The 25,668-nt window shown below is 40.2% G+C and overlaps 1 protein-coding gene across 2 annotated transcripts in view; it reads right to left on the bottom strand.

The window, feature by feature from the left end:
* Positions 1-25,668, bottom strand: part of OPN5 (opsin 5) — a 38,990-nt gene that overhangs the window by 6,757 nt on the left and 6,565 nt on the right. The window contains exons 2-6 of one of the 2 annotated variants that reach the window (XM_060785168.2): positions 20,724-20,854; positions 11,532-11,651; positions 8,137-8,307; positions 6,973-7,307; positions 2,002-2,234 (exon numbers count right to left, since the gene is read on the bottom strand). In XM_060785168.2, the coding sequence (XP_060641151.2) occupies positions 2,002-2,234; positions 6,973-7,307; positions 8,137-8,307; positions 11,532-11,651; positions 20,724-20,841 (977 nt within the window). In that variant the 5' untranslated portion in view covers positions 20,842-20,854. Of the gene's footprint in view, positions 1-2,001; positions 2,235-6,972; positions 7,308-8,136; positions 8,308-11,531; positions 11,652-20,701; positions 20,855-25,668 lie in introns of those variants that run through there. The other variant, XM_060785176.2, reaches the window with a different exon arrangement.

Raw genomic sequence — 25,668 nt, 5'->3', positions numbered from 1 at the left:
CTTCATGGGCTTGTGAATGAAATTGATTATCTAGATACATTTCGATCTGGCTTCAAGCATGGTTATGAAAAAGTCAGCTTTGGTCACCTTGGTAGATGACCTACACAGATAACTGGACCAGGGGAGTCTCTTGGGTTTCTTGGACCTCTCGACCGATTTTGATGCCATCAACCATGGTGTACTTCTAGGGTGCCTCACTGAGATGAAACTTGGAGATGAGACGGTGGTTCCATTCCTTCCTGGAGGGGCAAACCCAGAGGGTGGTGCTGGGGGACTCATATTTGAATCCCTGGTCATTGTCCTATGGGGTTCCTTAGGGTTCTGTTTTGTCTCCCACGCTGCTTAACATACACATGAAACAACTGGGAGAGATCACCCAGAGTTTTGGAGTACAGTGCCACCTATAACCAGATGACATCCAGTTCTACTACTCCTTTCCACCTAAAGCCAAGGAAGCTGTCCTGGTCTGTCATCAGTAATGGACTGGATGAAGGCAAACAAATTAAGACTTATTCCAGACAAGACAGATGTACTCTTGGTCAGTTGGAAGGCAGATCAGAGAATAGGGAATCAGCCTGAAGACACAGGTCTGCCATTAGGAGTCCCTGAAGACACAGGTCTGCCATTAGGAGTCAGCATTGAACCTGGAGGAAAAGATTTCCATAGTGGCCAGAAGTGCACCAACCATGCCCATTCCTTGGGATGCTGGATCTGGCCATTTGTGTTACACCCCTTAATTACATCCTGTTTGGATTACTGTAACATGCTTTATGTGGGACTTCCTTTGAAGAGTGTTTGGATACTTTAGCTGGTTCAAAGAGCTGTGGCCAGACAGTTAACCTGGGTTGGCCATCAGGAGTGAACAACCACCCTGTTGCAACAGTTCCAATGGCTATCAGTTTGTTTCTGGGCCCAATCTGAAGTGCTGGCAACGACCTATAAAGCCCTATTCAGCATAGTCCAGGTTATTTGCCAGATTGTATCTCTTGATACAAACCTACCTAGGCCCCAAGATCCTCAGAAGTGGCCCTTCTCTTAGTTCTCATCATTGCAATTATGGTTGGTGGGAATGCGAGGGAGGGCCTTGTTGGTGGCTGCCCCTCAACTCTGGAATTCCCTTCCCAGGGAAGCTAGAATGACCCTCTTCCTGCTGTCTTTTTCACTGGACAGAAACTATTTTAGTTAGGGAGCTTTTAATGAAGAACATTTTAAAGTATGAGCCAGGGGATGCTGAATATGTATGTGATAGTGGTTTCATGATTTTAACAGCTTGAACCATTTATTTTAAATAGTCCTATTCTTGATTTTAAATTGTACACTGTATTGTTTTTAATCTTGTTAGATTCTTTGAGCCTCTTCTAAGAGAGAAGAAGCAGGAAATAAATATATATAGCAACAATAATAATAACAATAAAATAAACGCTTCTCTGGTGTTTACAATTGATCTAATGCTCATTAGTGATCTAATGAGAGAATACCACTGGAAGTGCATGCGAATGATAAAATATTTTATCACTTGTTTTATTTGTACACATCTAGGACCGTACCTGGTCACCTTGCATGGTTCTCCTCTCCTTATTAATGTCAACGAAACCCATTAAGGTAGATTTGCTGAGACACAGTGGCAGCTAGTAAGTTTCATGACCAAGCCAGCATTTGAATTTGGGTCTCTCTTTTTTGTGTAGCACTATACCAAACTAACATTTTCAGATCAGGAGCAACAACAACAATGGTACTGCAGCTATTTGCTTCCCTAAACTGTTTTTCCCCAAGACACATCTTCCTCCTTGCCATTTTTTTGCCCACTCGCGTTGTGACATGAAAAGCACAATCAGTTGGGAGATGAGTGTTTGGGGCTGCAGAAAGATACATGTTTGGAGGAATTAGAATTCCTCTGTGGTAAAATTAGAACTCCGTTTTCTGAACCACTAGAACTGTCATAATTTCTAGTTTGGCCTTTGAAGATGAATTAATGTGTTATCTCACTCCTAGAAAACATACCTGGAGTTCTTCTTCTGCAGGGGCTTGAGGTCACCTGGCTGGCAACAGGCAGATTTGCAGTCAATGACCTGGTAAATAACTGGGTTGTACATGGCTGCCGATTTTGCAAGCAAAGTTGGGATCACTGAAACTTTGATGGGAACAGAATCTGGTCTTCCGAAAGCTGACCACACAGACACCACAGCATATGGGATCCAGGCAAACAGAAATCCTGCACAGATCAACATTGCCACCTGGTGAGCATAAGAGGTAGGAAAATCTTGTTACTTTGAATGGTTAACACATTTTGCATTGCTTGGTCGTTTCTGCTTATTACCAGAAAGACAATTAATTAGTGAGAAACAGGGTGCTAATACATAGATTCAAATTAACCTGATGCAAGCCAACACAGATTCAACTTTTTGACATTAACTTCTTATTGCAATAACAAAGAAGTTAGCTAGAAGTTTGGTGAGGTATAGGGGGGGAAAGGTTATAATCCTATGTATGGATAGTGAATTGCCTTGGGAATAGTGGGCCATTCCACCCGGACACCCCAACAACTTTTGCTATTCCATGTGCTTCGAAGTTTCTTACTGTGATACATCTAGCTGTCATTTTGACTGATTTTTGGCAGTCCTTAGCGGGCTCCGAAGAGTGTGACATCTGTGACCAGGTTTAAGCCAAACTGGTTGTTTTTGTGCAAATAAATGAGAAATCTGGGTGGGTTTTTAAAGGGTTAAGTAGACTTTTAAGAGTTAGACAGACTTGGGGTCACTAAGAAGGTTTCAGGGAGCACAGCATTGATGCTGAGTGCGGCTCCATTGGTGCACTTTAAACACCCTGTACAAGCAGCTAAGCGCCATTGATTCCACAGGCCATGCTCTCCGACAAATGTGTACAAGACTTCAACTTAAATTATAAGAGTGGGCAAGGACAAAGAATTAGTGGTACGGCCCAAAAAAGCTTAAGGGTTAATTCCAGTGAATATGGGAGTGTCTTTTCTGAGGCACAGGTGTGACTAAACTAACCACGTACCATCTTTAATGACCAAATTTCAGGGGGGGGGGGAACCATACATACCAAATGTAGGTGATTTCCCCAAAGTCTGGAGCATAATTAAGAAATTAAACACAAAAACATGCTACTGGCTTCTTTGGGAATCTGGACAATGTTTCAATAGGATATGTTCTAATGTTTTATTTAACCCAATGACTTGCTAACCTGTTAAAGAGGATTGCGCAATGGCTTTAAAAAACTGCAACAACAACAACAACAACCCTACAATACTATTTTGGCTTTTTGATGATACCAAGAGTTAAGCACTAAAAGGAGAGTGAACACTGTTCCAAAATAAAACGAGGAGCCTGAAAGCTGGATTTGGGCCTGCTAGACAGAATAAGTTCAACTGATGATTTAATATGGCAATCAGTATTTTATATTTGGTAACAGTTTTTGTATTTTTTGTTCATTGTCCTGGAGTATTAGCAGCTCCACTGTTTAACCTGGAGGCATGTTCTTGTGAATTACTGGCTGTGATCCTGCATCAGATGGGTCAGGGAGGCAGCTCTGGTACATGGCAAGGTTGAATTCATCCAAACGCCATGACCAAAAAGTGAGATATGCAAATAACTTGATGTTACTAATCAGTGCTTCTTACTGGCAGGATGCCAGCTATGATTCTGGGATTTCACAACTGTGAAAGGCATTTTGAAGGGAAAGATGCTAGAGGTCAAAGCTAATTCCAAAGCTTTGTTCCACAGATGCCAAACAAGTTGAATTTTTTTGATTTGGAATATGAATTTTCCTGACATTTCACCCACATCTATGGCATGCATCCTCGGAGGTTTATATAAAAGGATATTGAAACAATTCTGTTATGTAATGTGTTAGGTTATTCTTCGCTATGTAACAATAACAATTCAGCTTATTTACCTTGTTTTGCAGCTTCTAACTCTCATGCTCTATTCTATTTTCTGTCCATGCCTTTCCATCTGCATTTGCACAGTTGCTTCAACCTGTATCGTGCTATACAAATTGACACAAATCTGTTGGCTCTAGGCATTTGTTGATGCTGTCATTGCTGCTGCTGCTAATGTTGTTGTTGATGATGATATCACAACACAATGAATTTTCCTGTTTGAAATGATCCTTGGTAAGACATTGTTGTTGTTTTTGCTACCAGTATTTATCCCACAATCCATCTCATCATCATCGGTGATCCCTCGTGTCCAAGTATGATTGCCTTCCAAGTGTAGAGTCTTGCCAGTGGGTCTATAGGTAACTGTAGAGACCTATTCTTGATCCACATGTTCTTCCACATTGAGAACATTGATTTCCAGATGGAAGGAGGTCCCAAGAAGAATTGGCTTGATTCACCTCCCTCTTAACACGTTTCTCCCTTTCACTCTCCATCCATGCCTGTTGGTAACAGCTGACCTCCAGTTAGAGCGCTTGAGGGCCAGAACTTCCCAGTTCTCAGTGTCTATGCCACAATTTTTAAGGTTGGCTTTAAGCCCATCTTTAAATCTCTTTTCCTGCCCACCAACATTCATTTCACCATTCTTGAATTGAGCATACAGTTACTGCTTTGGGAGATGGCAATTGGGCATTTAGCCAGTCCAGTGAAGTTGATGGCAAAGGATAATTGCTTCAATGCTGGTGGTCTTTGCTTCTTCCAGCATGCTGACATTTGTCCACCTATCTTCCCAAGGGATTTTTCAGGATTTTCCATAGACAATGCTGATGGAATCATTCCAGAAGTTCAGTGTGATGTCTATAGATGGTCCATGTTTTGCAGGCATATAACAGGGTTGGGAGGACAACAGCTTTATAAACAAGCATCTTGGTATCCCTACGAATGTCCCAATCCTCAAATACTCTGCTTCATTTGGAAGAATGCTGCACTCACAAATCTCAAGCAATGTTGTATTTCAGTGCTGTTGTTGACTTGTGAAGAGTTGGCTGTCAAGGTAGCGGAAATGACCGACATTTTCTAATTTACATTATTAAGCTGTATTTCTGGCATTGCAGAGGGGTTGGTTGGTGCCTACTGAAAGAGCACTTTGGTTTTCTTGATGTTCAGTGGGAGGCCAAGCTTTTCAAATCCGTGTGCAAAGATGTTTAGAGTGGCTTGTAGATCTTCTGAAGGAGCACAAACTACATTTTCATCAACAAATTTGAGTTCTATAAGAGATGTTGTTGTGACCTTGGTTTTGGCTTTCAGTCTGCTGAGGTTAAATAACTTACCATCTGTCCAATAGATGATTTTCACTCCAGTGAGAAGCTTCCCATCAACAAGATGAAGTATCATAGCAATGAAGATGGAGAATAAGGTTGGGAGGCTAACACATCCCTGTTTGACACTTGATTCCACCTTAAATGGGTCATTTTGGGAGCTCCCAAAGTGACAGTCCATCTATTATTTGAAAAGGACTGGACCCAGGCTTGTGTATGTGGAATGAGGCTCTATGCCCATTTATGCTATCTTCCCAGGGACTGCATGAAACACAGAGACATGTAGGGCATCCTGCTGGATGGGATGGTCTATGGCAGTGGTTCTCAACCTGTGGGTCCCCAGGTGTTTTGGCCTACAAATCCCAGCCAGTTTACCAGCTGTTAGGATTTCTGGAAGTTGAAGGACAAAACATCTGGGGACCCACTGGTTGAGAACCACTGGTCTATGGCATGGGAAGGAGGGAGTCATGTTTCAAAATAAGACAGTGGCCCCTTCTTTCACAAAAGGTGGTGTTTCTCCTTCCTTCCTTGTTGTCCTGTTGATGCAAGGCCAAGCACTTTTTATTTCGTGCACATTAACATTTAGTTTTAGCCTGTTAAATCTATTTTAATCCTGTTTTTCTTCTATTAATTTAATTACAAATGATAAATGAATAAAAAAGACTCAAACATTTTTAAGAGCATTTCTGCTTGCTGTTGTCTTGGTCTACATTTTCTAGAATTTGTAGCAAACTCCTACCATGTTTTGTAGAATACTGTTATCTCAACAGTCTGATCACAGAAACGAGGAAACACAGGTCAGGGTGAGAGTATACAAAACTCTCTTTTATTGTGTTAAGTGCTGGAAGGTTTCTCAGAGATGGCTTGTGGTGGGGACTGTAGTTGTGTCGCTTCTTTTAAAGTGGCTTAGGCCCCTTCTACACTGCCATATAAAATCCAGATTCTCTGCTTCGAACCCCCATTGGCACAGTGGGTTAAACTGCTGAGCTGCTGAACTTGCTGACCAAAAGGTCAAAGGTTCGAATCTGGGGAGCGACATGAACCCCAGCTTCTGCCAGTAGCTTCTGCCACTAGCAGTTTGAAAACATGAAACGTGAGTAGATCAATAGGTACCACTCCGGCAGGAAGGTAACGGTGCTCCATGCAGTCATGCCAGCCACATGACCTTGGAGGTCTCTACGGACAACGCCGGCTCTTCAGCTTGGAAATGAGCACCACCCACCAGAGTAGGACACGACTGGACTTAATGTCAGGGGAAAACCTTTACCTTTACCTTTTCTATGGCAGTGTAGACTCCAGTTCAAAACAGATAATCTGGATTATATGGCTGTGTAGAAAGGGCCTTAGAAACATCACTGAATATGCTTGGGATTCTTCTCTATCCTTATTAATCCTGTTTAATGGTTTGCTTTGTCTTGTGTCAGCAGCAATGGGTTTCCAGGACTTGGAACTAAACATATTGGATATGTAATGAATTAATTCAGAATTCAACCAATTGTATTAGTTAATTAAGAATTCAAAAGTTGGAGTGCTTTCCTCCAAAATGAGTGCTTCCCCTGCAGAGTAATTATACAAAGCACAAAGCAACTGCAGTCTTTTGTCATCTGCAAATTTTGTTTCCCTTGACTGTTGCCCAAGTTTGCTTCTGCATCATACATATTGTTTTACCTCCATGTGCTACACTGAGCCCTGTGTTTTCATTCATTCCCTTCAAAAATAAAAAAACCCCAAACTCACAGCACTTCCTATACCTACCTTAGTTAACTTCATTTCCAGTACATTTGTGTTTTGAATCCTGGAGTCATAGTGAGCTACTTCTTTGGTGGATGACTGGACTTTTGCAATTATTTTAACATAGCAAAACATAATCACAGCAGTTGGGAGCACAAGACAGAAGAAAAGGATATTCAGAATAAAGGCCTGCCCAGCCACTGAACCTTGAGCCAGCCACCAGTCCAGAGTGCACGAGGTCCCAAATGGCTCAGGAGCATAATTTCCCAAGCCGGCAAATGGGATGGTTGCCCAAAAGGTGGCATAGGACCAGATGATTCCTAAGCAGATAAAAACATGGTGTCTTTTCAGCCAGGTACCTAGAGGAGGATACAGTAAACATATCTCATTAACAAGTGCAAATTGTATGTTTGCAACCTTTTTAAAAAAGACATTCACATGGTGAGGGTCACACTTTGCCCGCCCAGTGGTGACTGCTCTGCTTCAAAAACACTGTGCACACAAAATAGTTAGAAAAGAAGTTGGACACAACTTTATTGGTTATAGTTGTCAAATAGGGTTAACCCAAATACATAGGTGATGGATCCAGGTATTGACCAATCAATGAGCAATGATTCTAGACCAGTAGTTTTCAACCTGGGGTCCCCAGATGTTTTTGGCCTACAACTCCCAGAAATCCCAGCCAGTTTACCAGCTGTTAGGATTACTGGGAGTTGAAGGCCAAAAACATCTGGGGACCCCAGATTGAGAACCACTGTTCTAGACAATGGCCCCTTCTACACTTCCATGTAATCTAGATTATCAAAGCAGATAATCCATATTATCTGCTTTGAACTGGATTATATGAGTCAACACTGACATATAATTCAGTTCAAAGCAAATAATCTGGATTGTATATGGCATCATTATATGCTGACTGCCACTGATGGGTTGTGGAGTCTTACAGATTTCCAATCACTGGTATAAAATGTATTTATCTGAATATCTGATGATTCAGACAGTATACATTTTTTCAAGCTTAGATAGATAAGTACTAAGCATTTTTCAAATGAATTTTTGATAATTCATGAAAAATAGCAAGTTTTTGAATTACATTGATGGTTGGGTTGATACTGAAGGTCTTCAAAAATTGGCCAGACAGCTTACAAGGAAAAGATGAACAATATTATTTTATATAGTTCAACTTACCATAGGATAAATAGCAGATTTTGAAATACCGATCCAAGCTTACTGCTGTCATGGTAATAAGACTCCCAATGCCAAAGAAGAACCCAGCCCATCCATACCACCGGCAACCACTCCAGCCAAAAATCCAGCGGTGAGAGAAGAAGGCAATGATGCTAAAAGGCTTTCCCACAACTGTAAAGGGAAAGACAGTTAGTCAAGTAAAATGGATGAAGGATCATATCAAAATCGTAATGCAAAGGAACACCTTTTCAAACATTGTGAAGAGATATCTATTTTTCATATAGTAATGAGGAGCAAACTTGATTTGACCATTTGATTCATGCCCTACTTTCATATTGTTCATATTACTGTAAAATGCTATATGCTTGGAAAGCATTTAACAGCAGTTTAAAGTTTACCTAACATATAGCATGTCAGTGGTCCAAATTTCTGCAGTTAGACTATTACCTGGGATTGATTCCACTATTTCCCTGTTATGACAGCTTAATGGGTTACCAATAGGTTTTTATACATAATTCACAATACTATATATAAAGACTTATATCACTTGGGACAAAGCAGTACACAGGATGATATTTACCAATGTCTGTTCAGATGGCTCAGTCGAATTAAACACAGTGGAGGGTGGGATGGTTGCTGAAAGAGCTATGGCTGGTTCCACTTAGGAACAATTGTCTCAACTGTGCCTAAACTGAGTTAGTTAACCGGGATCAGCCCTATTTAGAGTTAAGCCACTGCAGGGCTGAAAAAAAATCACACACTGACCTAAATAGTCAGCATAGATGTGCTCTAGAGCTTGTTGAAAGAAGGAAAATTAAAGCAGCAGCATTTAATGATCAACTCGAGCCCAACATCAGTGTTAAGGAAGAGTTCAAACAAGAAATGCTATCTATCAGTGCAATCTGGGTCACTGAGCATAGTAGTAAACATGTGATCCACTAATGATGGTTCATTACGGATGTTCCTTCATATCTAGCACTTGAATGTTCTTCCCTGCATGATTGTGACTGAAGCTATTTTCACATGTTCAAAGGTGTCATCATTTTTTTATTTATAAAATACTTTAGTTAAATATTTGCATAGATATGTATATAGTTTTATTTTTTTACACATTTCATCTCTTTGTCACAAACTTAAAGGATACACTCACAATGACCTACAGTTAAGCTCTAAGTCACAGGTTATGCAGTTGGACAGCATATGACGTGAGTCCATTTACACAGTTACACGTATATGCAAAGACTCCTTCTATGGATGAAGGTGAGTACAAGGAACCAGACTGCCTGTAATGAACTCCAAAAAGGAGCCCTCTTTCCAGATGCAAAATCAATTGAGAAGCCTGGCTGCGCAGAGCAATATGCCTCTCTTTGCTGAGAAAGCAGTTCGCCTCCTTCTTCTGCTGAAATAATCAACAAAAGCCCAGCTGTGTTTTTGTCTGCCGAAAAAGGAACCCATCTTCTTTCTTGAGTTTCAGATTCAAAAGTTCCCAGAATTGATCTTTTGAGTAATACACAGGGCTAATAAACCTTCTATAAATTGATTATTTTATATCATGTATCCAGCCACATCTGAGCAAGAACAAATTGCCCAGATAATTTTAAGTCCACACAAGAAGACTGTGTTGACACTGTGCTCCTGAATCAATAGACACACTTTCCTGGTATGCCTTTATTCAGGCTTTTTATCCATTATGATTGGGCGCTTAAATAATAATAATAATGTATCTGGTTTAAATAAAACCTAAACTCTGTAAGTATCATACATGAAATCCAACATATATTCAAAGCAGAATAGCCTTGATAAATAGAATAGTTTTACTCTGTTTTTAATGGCAAAAAACCTAGAGAAGTAGAAACTGAATTAAAAGATCATCAATTGGTTTTACTGCTAAATTAATTGTTGTTAATGTATTCATTTATATCCTGGCCTTTTCTCAGTAATGACACTCAAGGCAGTTGACAACAATTAAAAGCTATACAGATTAAAACTATATTAACACTTCCATATAGTTAATATACAATTAAGCAACAAAGTCAAAACATTAGCTTTTAAAAACATTAAAATTCATCTAAAAATGGCATACAAACCTTAAGCAGCCTTAATTGTAAAAAGAGACTTATTTATTTTAGGGCCTTTTCTTGGCATTATTGTTAAATATGTGAACGGAGGTGTAGCCTATTACAGAATATTCATTCACATATGAGACTATAAATGAATTCTGATGGAGGAATGGTGTTTGTGCAGGATGGGGAAAACAGCCAAGAAAGCAGATAAAAGTATTTAATTTGTGATTTTCAAGAGTTACACAGCTTTTCTTGACCAATCCCTTGCAAAAATCATAAAAGGCAGGAAATGAGATGGGTTGGGTAACTCTGTATCAACGCATATAAATACAGGATATTTTTCGAAGGAAATTAAAAACATGTGAAAGAAGGAAAAACATTTAAAAAGAAAAGCAAAGTTTTAAGAGGCCAGAAGAATAAAAAAAGATAAAATTGTAAAGACATTATTATTGCTTGAAGCTTGAATCTAATTCAAGGAGAGGAATGAAAACAGAAGGAAAACTAAGCAATTTCTATATATGTTAGGCTTGTGCGCAGATCCGTTTTAGCTGTTTTCCTTTGGCCAATCAGGCTTCTTCGGATTGGTCAGATGGCCATAACGACAAGGGCACAACCATCACATTTTTTCATCCACTATGGGACCACGTGGCAGCCGATCATGGCTCCTCCTCCCCTATTTGGCATCATGTGACAGCTGCTTGCTAACCCTGTCACTGAAACCCAGGTTCCCTTGAAGGGAAAAAGGAAAGGATCCCAAGAATGGAAATTGGAGCCTGAGAAGCCTGATCTAGTCGTATTTTCCGGCTGTGGAACAAAATCTGCTATCCAGCTACCAGCCCATTTTTGGGAAGTGCGCAAAAACGGATGCGGGATCTACCAGAATCCGGCCAGCAGAAACAGATCAAGGTTCAGCCGAAATGCACAAGCCTAGTGTGTGTGTATATATATACATTGCTATCAAACTAGAAACAAATAGCCTTACCCTCCTCCATAAATGTTACTAGACAATACATAAGTTCTTTCAAAAACAATTAAGAAAGAAATGTAAAGATTAACCTAAAAGTTAGCATCATATTTCTTCCATTCATTTGAGCATGCTGATCAGTCACTTATCACTAATCAGCAGCAACACTATTTGTAGTGAGTGGCAAATATGGTTCAAATGTCAAGGATCCACAGTACTTTTTTTACATAAGTTGGCATTTCTCATCAGAAATTAAACTAAGCTATCATGTAAAAACAGATCACATCACTCTGTACACAGCACCCATCCATATTGATCACTCACTGTTTACCAATCCTCATACTTTCATTCTCATCCCATTAAATTACCTGAAATTCCCAAGTCACACACCGCCAAATTGACAGTCATTATTTCAGCAGGCTTCAGCTTTTTTTTCCGTTGGGTGGACATGTAAATAACGTATCCATTTCCTAAAGTTGATAAAATCCCTGCAATAAAATAATAATATAAAGCAAATAAACTTCCCTATATACACATGTATAAGTCCAAAAATTCTAGTCAAAACTCTAAGCCAGAAAACTTGGGTCAACTTATTCATGGGTCAATGTGAGTATTGCACCTTTATTTTTTATCTATCAATCTTTAGCAATAAAAAAGGTTTGATAAAAATGTATATATATATTGATACCACGTAATAAGCCTACAATTTCTCTTTTCTCACTTCACATTTTAAAATTTCTTCTAACCCTTCACTACTCAAATAAAATTATTGGGACACAAATAGCGGAGGCTCTGGTTCTCATAATGGAAATGAACACTGTGAGGAAGTGTTTTGCTCAGCTATTAATTGCCTCTTATGAATCCACCACAATGTTCTGCTTCCAAAGCATTGCAAGTAATAAAAACGGTAAAAATTTCTCTCAAAAATGTAGACATGCCAGATCTCCATTGCAAGTCATATTTTTCTCTTTCTCTCATGTTAGTGAGAGATTTGAACATTGAAGTGAATGATCAGAAAATTCGTCTTAAATTCCGGTCTGTGCATATATTAACACAGGCTGCCAGTTCCCATGGACCTGTCGCCCAAGTTTGCAGCAATACTGTAAAGAAAACTAAGGCTCAAAATGAGCTGAGACTGGCTAGGCAAGCAGAAAACAACAAAAGAGGGTTTCTTCAATTTGCTTGAGGCAAGCAAATGCTAACAGGTCACAACAACAACAAAAAACCCTGAAGTGCTCAATACCCATTTTGTTCCAGTTTTTCTCAAAACGAGGAATGTGTGCTTACATGCATCAAAAGAGACGTTGGCAAGGACCCTGACTTACAAATAAAAATTGCTAGGAATCATCTAGGCTGGATCTACTCTGCTCTATATATCAGGATCTAATCCCAGATTATCTGCTTTGAACTGAATTATATGAGCCTCCACTGCCATATAACTTGGGATAAATAGATAATCTGGGATCAGATTGAAAAGGAGTTATTTGGGAATCATCTAGGCTGGATCTACTCTGCCCTATATCTCAGGATCTGATCCCAGATTATCTGCTTTGAACTGGATTATATGAGTCTCCACTGCCATATAACTTGGGATAAATAGATAATCTGGGATCAGATCATGAGACAGTATAGAAGGGGCCTAAGTTAACTGAAATTAGTTCAAATCTGTGGGGCCTGATGAACTGCAGTCTACTGAAGGAACCTGTTGAGATGCTCACAGAACCACTTGCATCTGATCACTATCACTGCCTATCTCCTCATCCTCTAGTGTCAAAGCCTCTGGCATGCCCGAGCAAGTCTCTACATTATCATAAATTTATTTTGTGGTATTTTAACAGACTGAGTCTCTGTTACATGTTATATAATATTGGTTATGGCTGTCAAAGATAATGAGTGATCTAAATATAATGCAAAATGTTTCATAATTTTGCAACAGCTGTAAAACAAAATTGACTGTTTCTCAAAAACCTTACATGGTATGAAAAAGGTATTTCTCCAAAGAAGAAAATCTATTTGGTACGCCAAAAATGGTAAAGGAAACAAAATTCCCATTATTACTTATTATGTTTATTTGCGTTGATAAAGTCTTTGAAATGAAAAACATGTGTATCCCAGATAGTGATTCATGGCATTCCTTGAGCATCCACTAATTCCCAATTGTCCAACATGTCAAAAAAGGTTTTGGTAGCTTGCCCTGCTCTGTGGTAATGTCTTTTTCAGATTTTCTGTCTAATTATGGACATATCACTTCATTCCAGTCACCCATGTTCAAAGAGTCCTATCAACAGCTGTGCTTCAAATTCGGAGGTTCAAGTGCAGTACAAAAGTGTTCTTTCCTATTATTTTAGACATAAAGATTAATTTAGCTTCCCATGCTTTTCTAACATCTACTCTGAAGCAAATTCCTATTTGCAGAGTACAAAATCATTAAAGAACCGAACTGAATGTTTTCCTGCCCTGCCTATCCACATTTATGTTGGTTTAACTCATTCTTGCTTTTCTCTCCACTCTCAGCCCCATTCTGCTTCTAAAACAGTGTTTCTCAACCTGGGGGTCGGCACCCCTGGGGGGGTCGCAAGGGGTCGCCAAAGACCATCAGAAAACATAGTATTTTCTGTTGGTCATGGAGGTTCTGAGTAGAAAGTTTGGTCCAATTCTATCGTTGGTGGGGTTCAGAATGCTCTTTGATTGTAGGTGAACTATAAATCCCAGCAACTACAAGTTTATTTTCCCAAAACTCCCCCAATGTTCAGATTTGGACATATTGAGTATTCATGCCAAGTTTGGTCCAGATCCATCATTATTGGAGTCCACAGTACTCTCTGGATGTAGGTGAACTACAACTTCAAAACTCAAGGTCAAGGCCCACCAGACCCTTCCAGTATTTTCTGTTGGACTTCTGTAGGAGTTCTGTGTGCCAAGTTTGGTTCAATTTCATTGTTGATGGAATTCAGAAGGCTCTTTGATTGTAGATTAACTATAAATCCCAGAAACTACAACTCTCAAATGACAAAATCACCCCCCCCCCCCAACCCAACCAGTATTCAAATTTGGGCGTATCGGGTTTTTGTGCCAAATTTGGTCCAGTGAATGAAAATGCCTCCTGCGTATTTACATTATGATTCATAACAGTAGCAAGTTTGCAGTTATGAAGTAACAACAAAAATAATGTTATGGTTGGGGGTCACCACAACATGAAGAACAGTATTAAGGGGTCGCGGCATTTCTCAACAAAGGTTGAGAAACACTGTTCTAAAAGGTAAAGCAAAATATGTGTGTTTGGGAAGAATAGAATAAATGACTTAAAGTCAAATTAGCGAAGTTGTTATATTGCTTGTTACACCTAGGACTAGATGCTAAGTTGCTACAACAAAGGTTGTTACACCTCTGTGTTGTTGAATTCCACGAGGCTTAGTTCCCCACCCAGCAACACTTATACAAAGGATCATTCTCTGAAGGTACAACCGACTCATTGTTCAAATTTACTCCTAGTCATTAGAATCATAGAATCATAGAATCAAAGAGTTGGAAGAGACCTCATGGGCCATCCAGTCCAACCCCCTGCCAAGAAGCAGGAATATTGCATTCAAATCACCCCTGACAAATGGCCATCCAGCCTCTGCTTAAAAGCTTCCAAAGAAGGAGCCTCCACCACACTCCGGGGCAGAGAGTTCCACTGCTGAACGGCTCTCACAGCTCTGAAGTTCTTCCTAATGTTCAGATGGAATCTCCTCTCTTGTAGTTTGAAGCCATTGTTCCGCGTCCTAGTCTCCAAGGAAGCAGAGAACAAGCTTGCTCCCTCCTCCCTGTGGCTTCCTCTCACATATTTATACATGGCTATCATATCTCCTCTCAGCCTTCTCTTCTTCAGGCTAAACATGCCCAGTTCCCTAAGCCGCTCCTCATAGGGCTTGTTCTCCAGACCCTTGATCATTTTAGTCGCCCTCCTCTGGACACATTCCACATTGTGGAACCTTAGCTTCCTGGATCAGGGCTAATTCCAAGAGTACACCAAAGCTGCAAATAGATGCCTTCAGGGAAGTGCCTTTCTAATCAAGAGCAACTCTTTGATTTGATTTGTCTTGGAAATGTAGTTTAGGGCAGGGCCTTGTGAATTCTCTGGCATAGGGCTCCTCCCAAACTACATTTCCCAGAGTTCTGCACTTTTCCCAAAATGCAGTGCTTCTTCTTTTGCTAATGCTGAGATTGCATTAATTTCACAGAGCAATGGCAAGGCACTAAGGCAGCCTTTGGCTTTGCTTCCTTGCCTTGCATTAAATATGAAACTGACTTTGGAACCTTCCAAGATTTACAAAACTAAAACCAAAAGTATGGGGTAAGTTTCAATTCTAAAATATTTGGTGTGGGCCACGCAAATGCTTAGAATATGGCTTCCAACTTACAAAACTTCCGATTTTTGTACGATTTCCGAAACTTCCAATTTTTTGCACATGCCTGTTATTTATGTGTGTCTGTCCCTCCAAGCTTATGGTGACCTCATGAATTCCATAGGCTTTTCTTAGGCAAAGAGTACTCAGAAGTGATTTTTCCAGTTTCCTCTGTTGAATTATACCCTACAACATTGGGCATTTGTTGGTGGTCTCCCATCCAAGTACTAACCGGAGATGACTCTGCTTAGTTTCCAAGATCAAAGATGATGTGTAGTCTTGGAGTATTTAGGCCCTGATTGGGCTGTACTAACAGGGAAATAACACTGGACAAGCAGGGAGTTAAATTCTATCTGCTGAATGTGAATTAACTATAGTAGCCACGTAATAATGGAAGTGGGTTATTTTCCCTTCAAAGTGCTTAGAATATTGTTCACTGTCAAAGGGTCTGAATTATTCAGGGAGATACTGTACTTTTTCCAGTTGTTTGACTTAAAAAGTTGTTATTAATTCATAATGAACTTTAGGTAGCATTGGTGAAGTTTCAGAATGTCTGCATTTCATATAGAGCAGGCTGGCACAACCTGCGGCCCTCCAGCTGTTTTGGCCTCCTATTCCCAGAAGCCCTAGCCAGTTTGTCCAATGGCCAGAAGTTCTGGAAGTTGGAGGTCAAAACTGATGAAAGATCGCAGGTTATAGTAATAGTAAACTTTATTTGTATCCTGTCCTATCTTCCCTCTGGGGACTCGAGACGGCTCACATCAAAAATGGCAGCCATTCGATGTTAAAAGTAAATAATAAATCAACCAAAATAATTAATATAACACAGGTAAACAAGGTAAACAATAACAAATCAATAAACTCAATCAAGTAAACATTTTGTACAAATATTAAAAGCTGAGTCAGCAAATTAAAATACATTATATAGGTCTGATATAGAGGAATTGAAAATTACTGGGATGCTTTTAAAACAATTCTGAGTTTCTCCTCACCACCTCCAAGTTTGCTTCACTTCCAAAAGACAGTCACAACAAAACAAAAGTTTTTCAGGAAACCAAAATCCTTCAGAAATAGGCTATGGTTTGAAACTGAATTATATGGTAAGAGTATAAGTCAAACTGGTGGATTTAGTTCTATCCTCTAGTACAGATAATTCTTAAAGGGTGTAGTCTGCTCTGGTTTTGCATGGAACAATTGTGAGGAAAAAATAGCACATCTTCTTGATACCCAACGGCAGGTCACAGTACAAGGAAAACCTACACTGTGTAACAAAATTTGAAAAAAAAAATGCTGTACCTGGTTTGAAAGTGTTATTTCCTGTTTAATTGTGTGAAACTTACTTTGAAAGTAGTTGTTATACACCAGAAACTTCATTTTTGTGGCTGCCACAAGCAATGTTGAATTGGTTGAGATTCTCTGAGATATTCATTGAACATCTATAGCAAAACGTGATGCAGGATGTCCCGCAAAAATAAAGTTTGGGCATTTTAATAAACCTTTCCCATTTTTAATGATAGAACCAGTTAGGAAATGACTTTTATAACCCAGGAACAAAAATTGTTTTACATAGTGTAATTTGTAGTGTGGGCATGAGAACTGGACACATATTATGCATGATCTATATCAGGCATGGGTAAAATTCGGCCCTCCAGGCATTTCGGATTTCAACTCCCAGAATCCTAGACAGCTTACTATCCGTTAGGAATTGTGGGGGTTGAAGTGCAAAACACCTGGAGGGCCAAAGTTTGCCCATGTCTGGTCTATATAATATGAAGACAGGAACTGTGGCATTATGACATTTTAATTATACAGCCTTGTAATCCTTTGACTCTCGAGCTCAAATCTGAAAAAAAGTATTTGATATCATAGCAGAAATCCCATGCAACCTGCATTTTGAATTGTGCATGGCTTTTGTTGTGTGAGAGTGGCCAGAAAAGAACAGTAGCTGCAACTGGTTCTCATCAGAGGATAGAAGCAGCTAAAGAGCCCCATTACTGTGGGCTCAAGGGTCATGTGAAACTCTAAAAATAGTTTTACAATGATGTTCCTATGTATGTTTCCCTGGGTTTTTTTTGCAGACATTGACCTAAACTGTTTCAAATTGCACAACCAAGGCAAGGCAGCCAGTAAAAATGCACCAAGCAATAGCAATCATAAGCAGCAATCAATGTTCCACAGAAACAAAAAGGGGTATGTTATAAAGGCCTATTGCAAGTGTAAATTCATTACATACTTAATGTAGTTACATCTAGTTAGTAAAGCTGATCGAGGTGGCAGCTGAAGCAGCAGTTCATCCAGCAGCCAGCTGAGTGTACAGCCAGCTTTGGGGACCTTCCCAAAAGTGAATGAAATAAGCATTTTAAATGCCAATTTCATTCATCTTTGGAGGCCAGACTGGGGCCTGAAACCCCACCTTTTTGGCACTGCCAGCCTACCCTCCCAGGCTTATAAGAATATTAGCAATTGTTTCTTCTATTAGACAGTATTCCAGTTTAATAAATCCCTCTTTGTACACATCCTTTATGATATATTTTATGGATACATGCTGATCTCTGTCTGAGAGCTCTTTATACACCCTTGGTTGTCTTCAAAAGCTCCAGCTGAGGTGGGTTCAACTAATCTAAAGCCCAAAAACAACATATGCAGCCATTTTAACTCTATAAATACTTCAGATGCTGGGACATATCCATCTTCAGCAGAAGATGTGGCAACTATCTTTTGCTTTTGAGTTATCCAATCAACAGTCCATTTCTACAGAAAAACAGATATCCACTTCTTGATTTTTAGCCACTGACTAAAGGAAGCCAAAAGTAAAATGAATGGTTGAAGCACTATGTCCATAGGAGAAGGCATGAGGGGGCAATCATCAAAAGGATGTTCTCTGCCACTACAGGAGAACCACAATTATAGATAAGCAATTTGTATTTCTTTTTTGTGCTTTCTGTGAATGAACACCAAAGAGAAACTAGCAAGCTACTGCAAAAGAGGAGGATAGACATTTGCACTGCTACTGACAATTCCACTATTGTCTAATACATGAAGAAGCAGGGGGCACCAGGTCCTGGACCCTCCTTAACCTAGCTCTCTACCTCTGGCATTATTGTGTTCCAAGGAATGTCTTCCCAAATGTACTCCATCTTTCAGGGAATGACAACGTACTGGCAGACCAACTCAGCAGAATTACGCATGTCTGCCATGAATGGAAACTCCACTCAGACAAAGTCCACCACATATTCAGTCAATGGAGAACACCCCACCTTGTACTTTTTGTACTTCTTAGACTCATCTGAATGAGCATGTTTAGGCAGCAAAGTTGAGGAGACATCTGCTGTTGCTGGGGGGGAGGGGGGTAAGACTTGGCATTTGAAGATTTGTTTTTGGATGGCAAAGTAGGGGTTTCAGTAGAGGGTGAGGTTGAAGAAGATGGCTGACCTTTAAAGATGGTTTAAAGGCTGCTTTGAGATGCTGTTCCCTGTTCCTCCTGGCCACTGGTGTGAAGGTCTGGCATATCTTGCAAGCCAAGGCCATATGTACCACACCAGGGCAAACCAAACAGCAGGAATGGCCATTATTGCTTGACATTTTGGCCTTACATCCGACAGAACAATTTCGTTCACATTGCAGTATACTTCTCAGGATCTAGATAGATGGGTATCCTGAAGGAGTACTGAAACAAGTGGAGACTACCAAAGGTAGACAACTCCAAAGGCTGGACTCTGAGCTCATAAACTGAGGAGACAGAATCCTGGAGACTACAGAGAAAAAGATAAATATGAAGTTTGAGTTAGAAGGCCTAGAGATTAAAAGCCTAACTAGGACAACTACAGAGCGAAAGTATCTCTAAGAACTCTAGAAGGTACCAAACTGGACTACACAGGAGCAGTTAACCCATTGATGTACATTCACAGCGACCACACAAAAAAAGCCAATTTTTCCAATTAAGATAATTCTGGTAAGAGGCATATACATATGAATTAGTATTCTCTTGTACCTTGGTATTCCAGTGGTGTATAAAAATAGCCAATATTATATAAAACCGTAGACCAGTTCATTCAATTTACCATACTAAGCTATGTCCATTATGCTATATATCTTTTCTGTCTTCATTGGTGCTGAAGGCACATTTGGATATCCAGTTCAGCCTATGATTTCAAATGAATCTACTTAAACACCTGACATTTTGTTGCTGTTTTACTGCCAGTGTTTATATTACGTGTTGTTTATTGTATCTATGCAATATGTGCATTTTATCAGAATATTTAGCGAAATGTAGAAAGTAATGTAGCCATGTATAAATATGTGAGAGGAAGTCACAGGGAGGAGGGAGCAAGCTTGTTTTCTGCTGCCCTGGAGACTAGGATGTGGAACAATGGCTTCAAACTACAAGAGAGGAGATTCCATCTGAACATTAGGAAGAACTTCCTGACTGTGAGAGCTGTTCAGCAGTGGAACTCTCTGCCTCAGAATGTGGTGGAGGCTCCCTCTTTGGAAGCTTTTAAACAGAGGCTGGATGGCCATCTGTCAGGGGTGCTTTGGATGCAATATTCCTGCTTCTTGGCAGGAGGTTGGACTGGATGACCCACGAGGTCTCTTCCAACTCTATGATTCTATGATCCTGCTTTATGATTGTCCTTCTCTTCCTCTCTGTCTTCTTTCCTGCCTTGCTCCCAGACTGCCTCCACCACTGTCTCTCTCCCCATTCCTCCACCACTTTCTCATCTCAGCAACCTCCCCTTCTTCCCTGAGATGCAGCTGGGTGTGGCATTCTTGTATTTGTTGCGACTTCTCTATTGGTGGCATCAGATACAGAAATAGATATAGACCTATTCAGATATAGGCCTGTGTAGGGTTCAATGGGGGAATTGGGGAAGATGGTACACCACCCCAACTATCTCTGAGCACCTTAAGTTAAGTTACACTTTTGCACATACTGAACAAAGCACTTGAGCCGGATCAGAAATCATGTTTAACTAAATGTAATTGCAGAGCTTCTGTGAGCACAAAGCCAATTTTACCAGAGTACAAAAGCTGTGAATATTTACAATTTTATCAACTACTACAATCATTCCTACTGCAGTGTTATGTAAATATACGTCATGCATGCAGCTTGTATATAGCTATCCACAGATAACACTAGAAGGAGCACTCACTTGAAGAAGATGTAAATCTTACCAATTACTAATAAATAAACTCCAGCTACTATGTCTGCTTCCTTTGATAGTTTTGATGCAAAGGGGTCTTCATCTTGCGGGTAATCACCTCGAGATGAGATATTTTGCCTCGGTTCCATTCCAGATTAGGATCTGAGAAGCAAAATAGTACTTAATAAATCACATTTGGCACAATATTTCAAACTGTATAAAATCATTAAAAACAAATTCTGGGAAAAACTAAATCTGCCCCATCAAGGTTTTTCAAATTGTTCATCATGATTGTGTGTGTTGGTGTGTCTTAGCCGATTTATTTTCAAGTGGAGAAAGGGAGAAAAACTCCCTAAGAAAGGGAGAAAAACTACTTCCGTACTACTCCCAAAGCACTACTTCAGAAGTCCTGAAAGCTTGTGCTGGCCAGACACAATTTATTTTAGATTTAAGATGAGAAAGTGCAGTTTTAATAGAGATATGATAGCACTATAACTCTTCAAAAGAACTAAAAAGAAGGAAGGAAAAGAGAATGGGGGGAGGGGAGGGGAGGGGTGTGTGCTACTGTTCCAGTATATGTTCAAGTAAAAAAGCTCAAAGTGGTCAAGATGTTGCAGTGAGTTCTAGGGGAAAAGCAGAAGCACAGAAATGTTGTTTACATAACAGCAAAGGCTGCAATGTTTTAGAAAATGGAGAAAATACTATAAAAAGAATTGATATTTGCAATTTCAATGCTACAGGTAAGATTTATCTGTACAAAACAAGCATTTCATAAGAAATGGACATTCCACAGATTTATATACAGTCCACTTGCCTCACCTCCTACAGACCTCTGAAGATACCAGCCACAGATGCAGGTGGAACGTCAGGAGAGAATGCTACTGGAATGTGGCCATAAAGCCCAAAAAACTCACAGCCACCCAGTGTTTCTGGCCATGAAAGCCTTCGACAACACATTTCATAAGAAAGCGTAATGATAGTTTTATAAAGTAAAGAAAGCAGTCAACCAGACTGGGGGTTGTGGGGTGGGGGGGGGGGGAGATTTTAAAGGAACTTTCAAAGCAGGCAATTATGGTGTTTTTGTGCTTTTGTTAAATATATGGGGGAGAGAAACAAGACCCTCTCTCATTAATGAAAAATGCCCCCTCCCACCCCCATTAGAAGTCATGAAGCAATTATATGTGCATTTCTATGATTTCATATGCAGGGGTGACCAAAACTTTCCAGCTGTTTGAAGTGGAAAGTGAATTACTACTGCCACATCCCAAGGAAGAAGACAATTTCTGATCCTCCACCCTCCCTGCCAACCTTAGAGCGAAAAAAAGAACATGTGATGGAATCATCCATACCTATCTCCCTGCTCACCTACCAGGGTTAGACGAGAAGGCAACCAGGAAGATATGCTACCTGGACTATCAGAGACACCCTTTTCCCCACCATGTACAACAGCTTCAGGAAAAGGTGGAGAACACACTGGGGCTGCCTATATATCTCAAAACAAGAAGAAAAACACAACCCTGACATTTCTGTGAATCCATCACAACAGCATCACCTGGGCAGCACAGAACATAATTCTACCGTATTTCCTGAATGGTGATCCAGAAAAATAACCAATGCAACAGCACAGGGATCTTTTTCAGGTCCCCACTGATGTAGGACCTGGCTGTGAACAGCTTCCACCAGACCCAACCAAAGCAATACAGGCTGAACAGTTTACCAGACCAAGCAGGCAAGGCCAACAGTAAATGTGTTATTAATCAACATTGACTTCTGGTGACCCTATGAATAAGAGACCACAAATCACCCATCGACTCATGTCTTTCAGATGAAAGACTTCCCTGATACAGGATTTTATCACACAAAATCACCATTTATTTATTTATTTACTTACTTACTTACTTACTTACTATATTCCTATACCACCATTTTCAACCTGGGGGTGACTCATGGCAGTTTACAGAATGACACAATTCGACGCCCATAACAATATAAAAATAGCTAAAACATTTAAACATAGATAAAAATTCACTACATGATAACATAAAACAATAAGTCCTCCACATTTAATTACCAAATCATTATCCAGTTGCGTTGTCCTGCCATTCCGATAAACTCTGTAGCAGATAAACTCTGCAGTGTAGCAGAGTTTATCTGCTGCCCTGCATTTGGGAAAGCCTGCTCAAATATCCAGGTTTTGACTCTTTTACAAAACGTTAAGAGGGTGGGTGGGGGGGCGACCTAATGTCCCTGGGGAGGACATTCCACAGCCGAGGGGCCACCACTGAGAAGGCCCTGTCTCTCGTCCCTGCCAGCCGAACCTGTGAAGATGGCAGAACCAAGAGCAGGGCCTCCCCAGAAGATCTTAAATTCCTAGATGGCTTGTAAGGAGAGATTCGTTCAGACAGATAGGCAGGCTGGGAACCATTTAGGGCTTTATAGGCTAAAGCCAGCACTTTGAATTGTGCTCAGTAGCAGATTGGCAGCCAGTGGAGCCACAACAGTCATGCAATCATGGATAGAGGCCACATATTGGCCATGACCACAGTTGCTACTGCATGTCTCTGCATTTATGCAACTTCACTGATTGGTCAGCCCATCATCCTGCACTCATGTTTCTGCATAATCTTGTAACTCTGCTGCTCTTTGATTTTTAAAATAAATTATTTTAAAATAATTTAACAATTCCATGTATGGTGAATAAAAATATTAAAACATCACAGTTTTGTTTTGTTTTGACAAAATTCTGGCTTGGGAATAACAAGAGGGCAGGATGGGAAAGGGGAAGAATCCCACCCACTGTGTATATCAGCATAGAAGTGGAATGGACCCATCGCACCAAGCAAGGAATGGGAAAATGACATGATTTGCAGCTTCTAATGAATTTTCCCCCCTGTCAATAACAAGGTTAACTACAGGGAAGAGGCAGACTGGCAATGAAATCCACATGGCACTGTGTAATAGGAACCACCATCAAAGGTCCTGCTTCAATGCCAGTTTGCCTCTCTTGTGTGATAAAGTCCAGTTTCCTAGCCATCTTCCTCTTTTCCTATTACCTTCTATCTTGCCAAGCATTACTGTATTTTCCAGTAAGTCATGCCTTCTCTTGATAGGGCTAAAGCACAACAGCCACAGTTGTATCATTTTGACATCTGGGGAGATGTCAGGCTGGATTTGCTCTACAACCCATTTATTTGTCTTTTTAGCAGCCCACGGGATCCACATAACATTTCATAGAGTCATAGAATCAAAGAGTTGGAAGGGACCTCATGGGCCATCCAGTCCAACCCCCTGCCTAGAAGCAGGAATATTGCATTTCCCTAGCACCACACTTCAAACATGTTGAATTTCTTCCTATCAGCTTTCTTCACTGTCCAACTTTATATAGAAATTGAGAAAGTATGATACATTTATTTTTATGTAAGCTATCAGTATCTAGGCAAAGCATGGGGAAATGAAGCACTGCGTGCACTGGGAAGGAAGCCCCTCTCAAGTGAAATCATGTGCCTGAAGCATCTCTTGATTTCAGTCCACAAGCCATCAAATGACTTAGCTTGTTAACCATGATCCTGCAGAATTGGTGAAGAGTTCGACTTCATAACATGGACGGTGTAGGCATAAGTAGTACTGATACTCAAAACATCTACTGTCTGCGACATATCTAAACATACTGCTGAGCTATACACAGGTGTTTCCATACATAAGATTCAGCATATATAACCTGTAGTCACATCTGTGATAAGTATCATAGTACAGGTTATGGGAAGTACATGTTTTCATGTACATAAAATGACTTCACTTTTAAATCTTCTTGAATAACAACCAGTAGAAATAAGCAGTGGGTGTAAATTAGTTTTTAAAACCACAGTAACACAGCAGGCTAAACTGCTAGCTGTAGAAAACTTGCTGACCAGAAGGCTAGCAGTTTGAAGCTGCGAGTCAGAGTGAGCTCTCACTGTTAGCCCTAGCTTCTGCAACCTAGATCGAAAACATACAATGTGAGTCAGGGCCGTAGCCAGAAAAAAATTTCGGGAGGGGTTGAAATTTGGGGGGGGGGGGTTGAAAATTTTGCGGGGGGGTTGAAACCTGCCTTCTAGGTCACGCTGAAGCAAAGAGCACAGGAGGGGGCAGAGCAGCCTTCAATAGCCTGCAGCTCCACCCCTGTCAACCACCTCCACCAAGTCTGGCCTCCTTAATGACAGCATTCAACACACACACACCCCAACTTGGTTGCTTCGCTACATCGGCTATTGCTGCAAGTAATAACAATGTGAATAAATTGTCAATATTTGCTTGAGATAGTGCTTGCAGTTCTGAAGGGACTCTTAATTTTTTGAATCTCATAGACTTAACATGAGGATTTGGTTAACCAGTTAAAATTCATGAGTAAACCAGGTTTTTTAAAAAATCTGAAACATTTCGGGGAGGGTTTGAACCCCTAAAACCACCCCCTCGCTACAGGCCTGATGTGAGTAGATTAACAGGTTCCGCCTCGGCGGGAAGGTAAAAGGAGCCCATGCAGCCATGCCGGCAAACCACAACCAGGAGGGTCTACAGACAACAGGTTTCTTAGCATGGAAAAATGGAACAAGAGCACCTCCCCATAACCAGAGTTGAGCATCGCCTCCAGACACCGGAGATGGAAAGGGAAACCTTTATTTATTTATTTAAAACTTTTGTATCCCAATCTTCTCTACCTCCGTAGAGGGACTCAGACCAGCTAACAGCAAAGATTCAATGCTAACAATACAGTCTAAAACAGGGGTCCACAAACTTTTTAAACAGAGGGCCAGGTCACAGTCCTTCAAACTGTTGGAGGGCCGGATTATAATTTGAAAAAAAACCTGAATGAATTCCTATGCACACTGCAAATATCTTCTTTATAGTGCAAAAAAAAAAAAAAAACACCCCCCAACACTTAAAAACAATACAATAATTAAAATGAAGAACAATTTTAACAAATATAAACTTAATAGTAT

The sequence above is a fragment of the Anolis sagrei genome, chromosome 1 (genome assembly GCF_037176765.1).
Source record: "Anolis sagrei isolate rAnoSag1 chromosome 1, rAnoSag1.mat, whole genome shotgun sequence".
In the NCBI taxonomy this organism is placed as follows: Eukaryota; Metazoa; Chordata; class Lepidosauria; order Squamata; family Dactyloidae; genus Anolis; species Anolis sagrei.
Note: the sequence above shows the minus strand (reverse complement) of the source record. Positions and strands in the feature narration are given on the sequence as shown.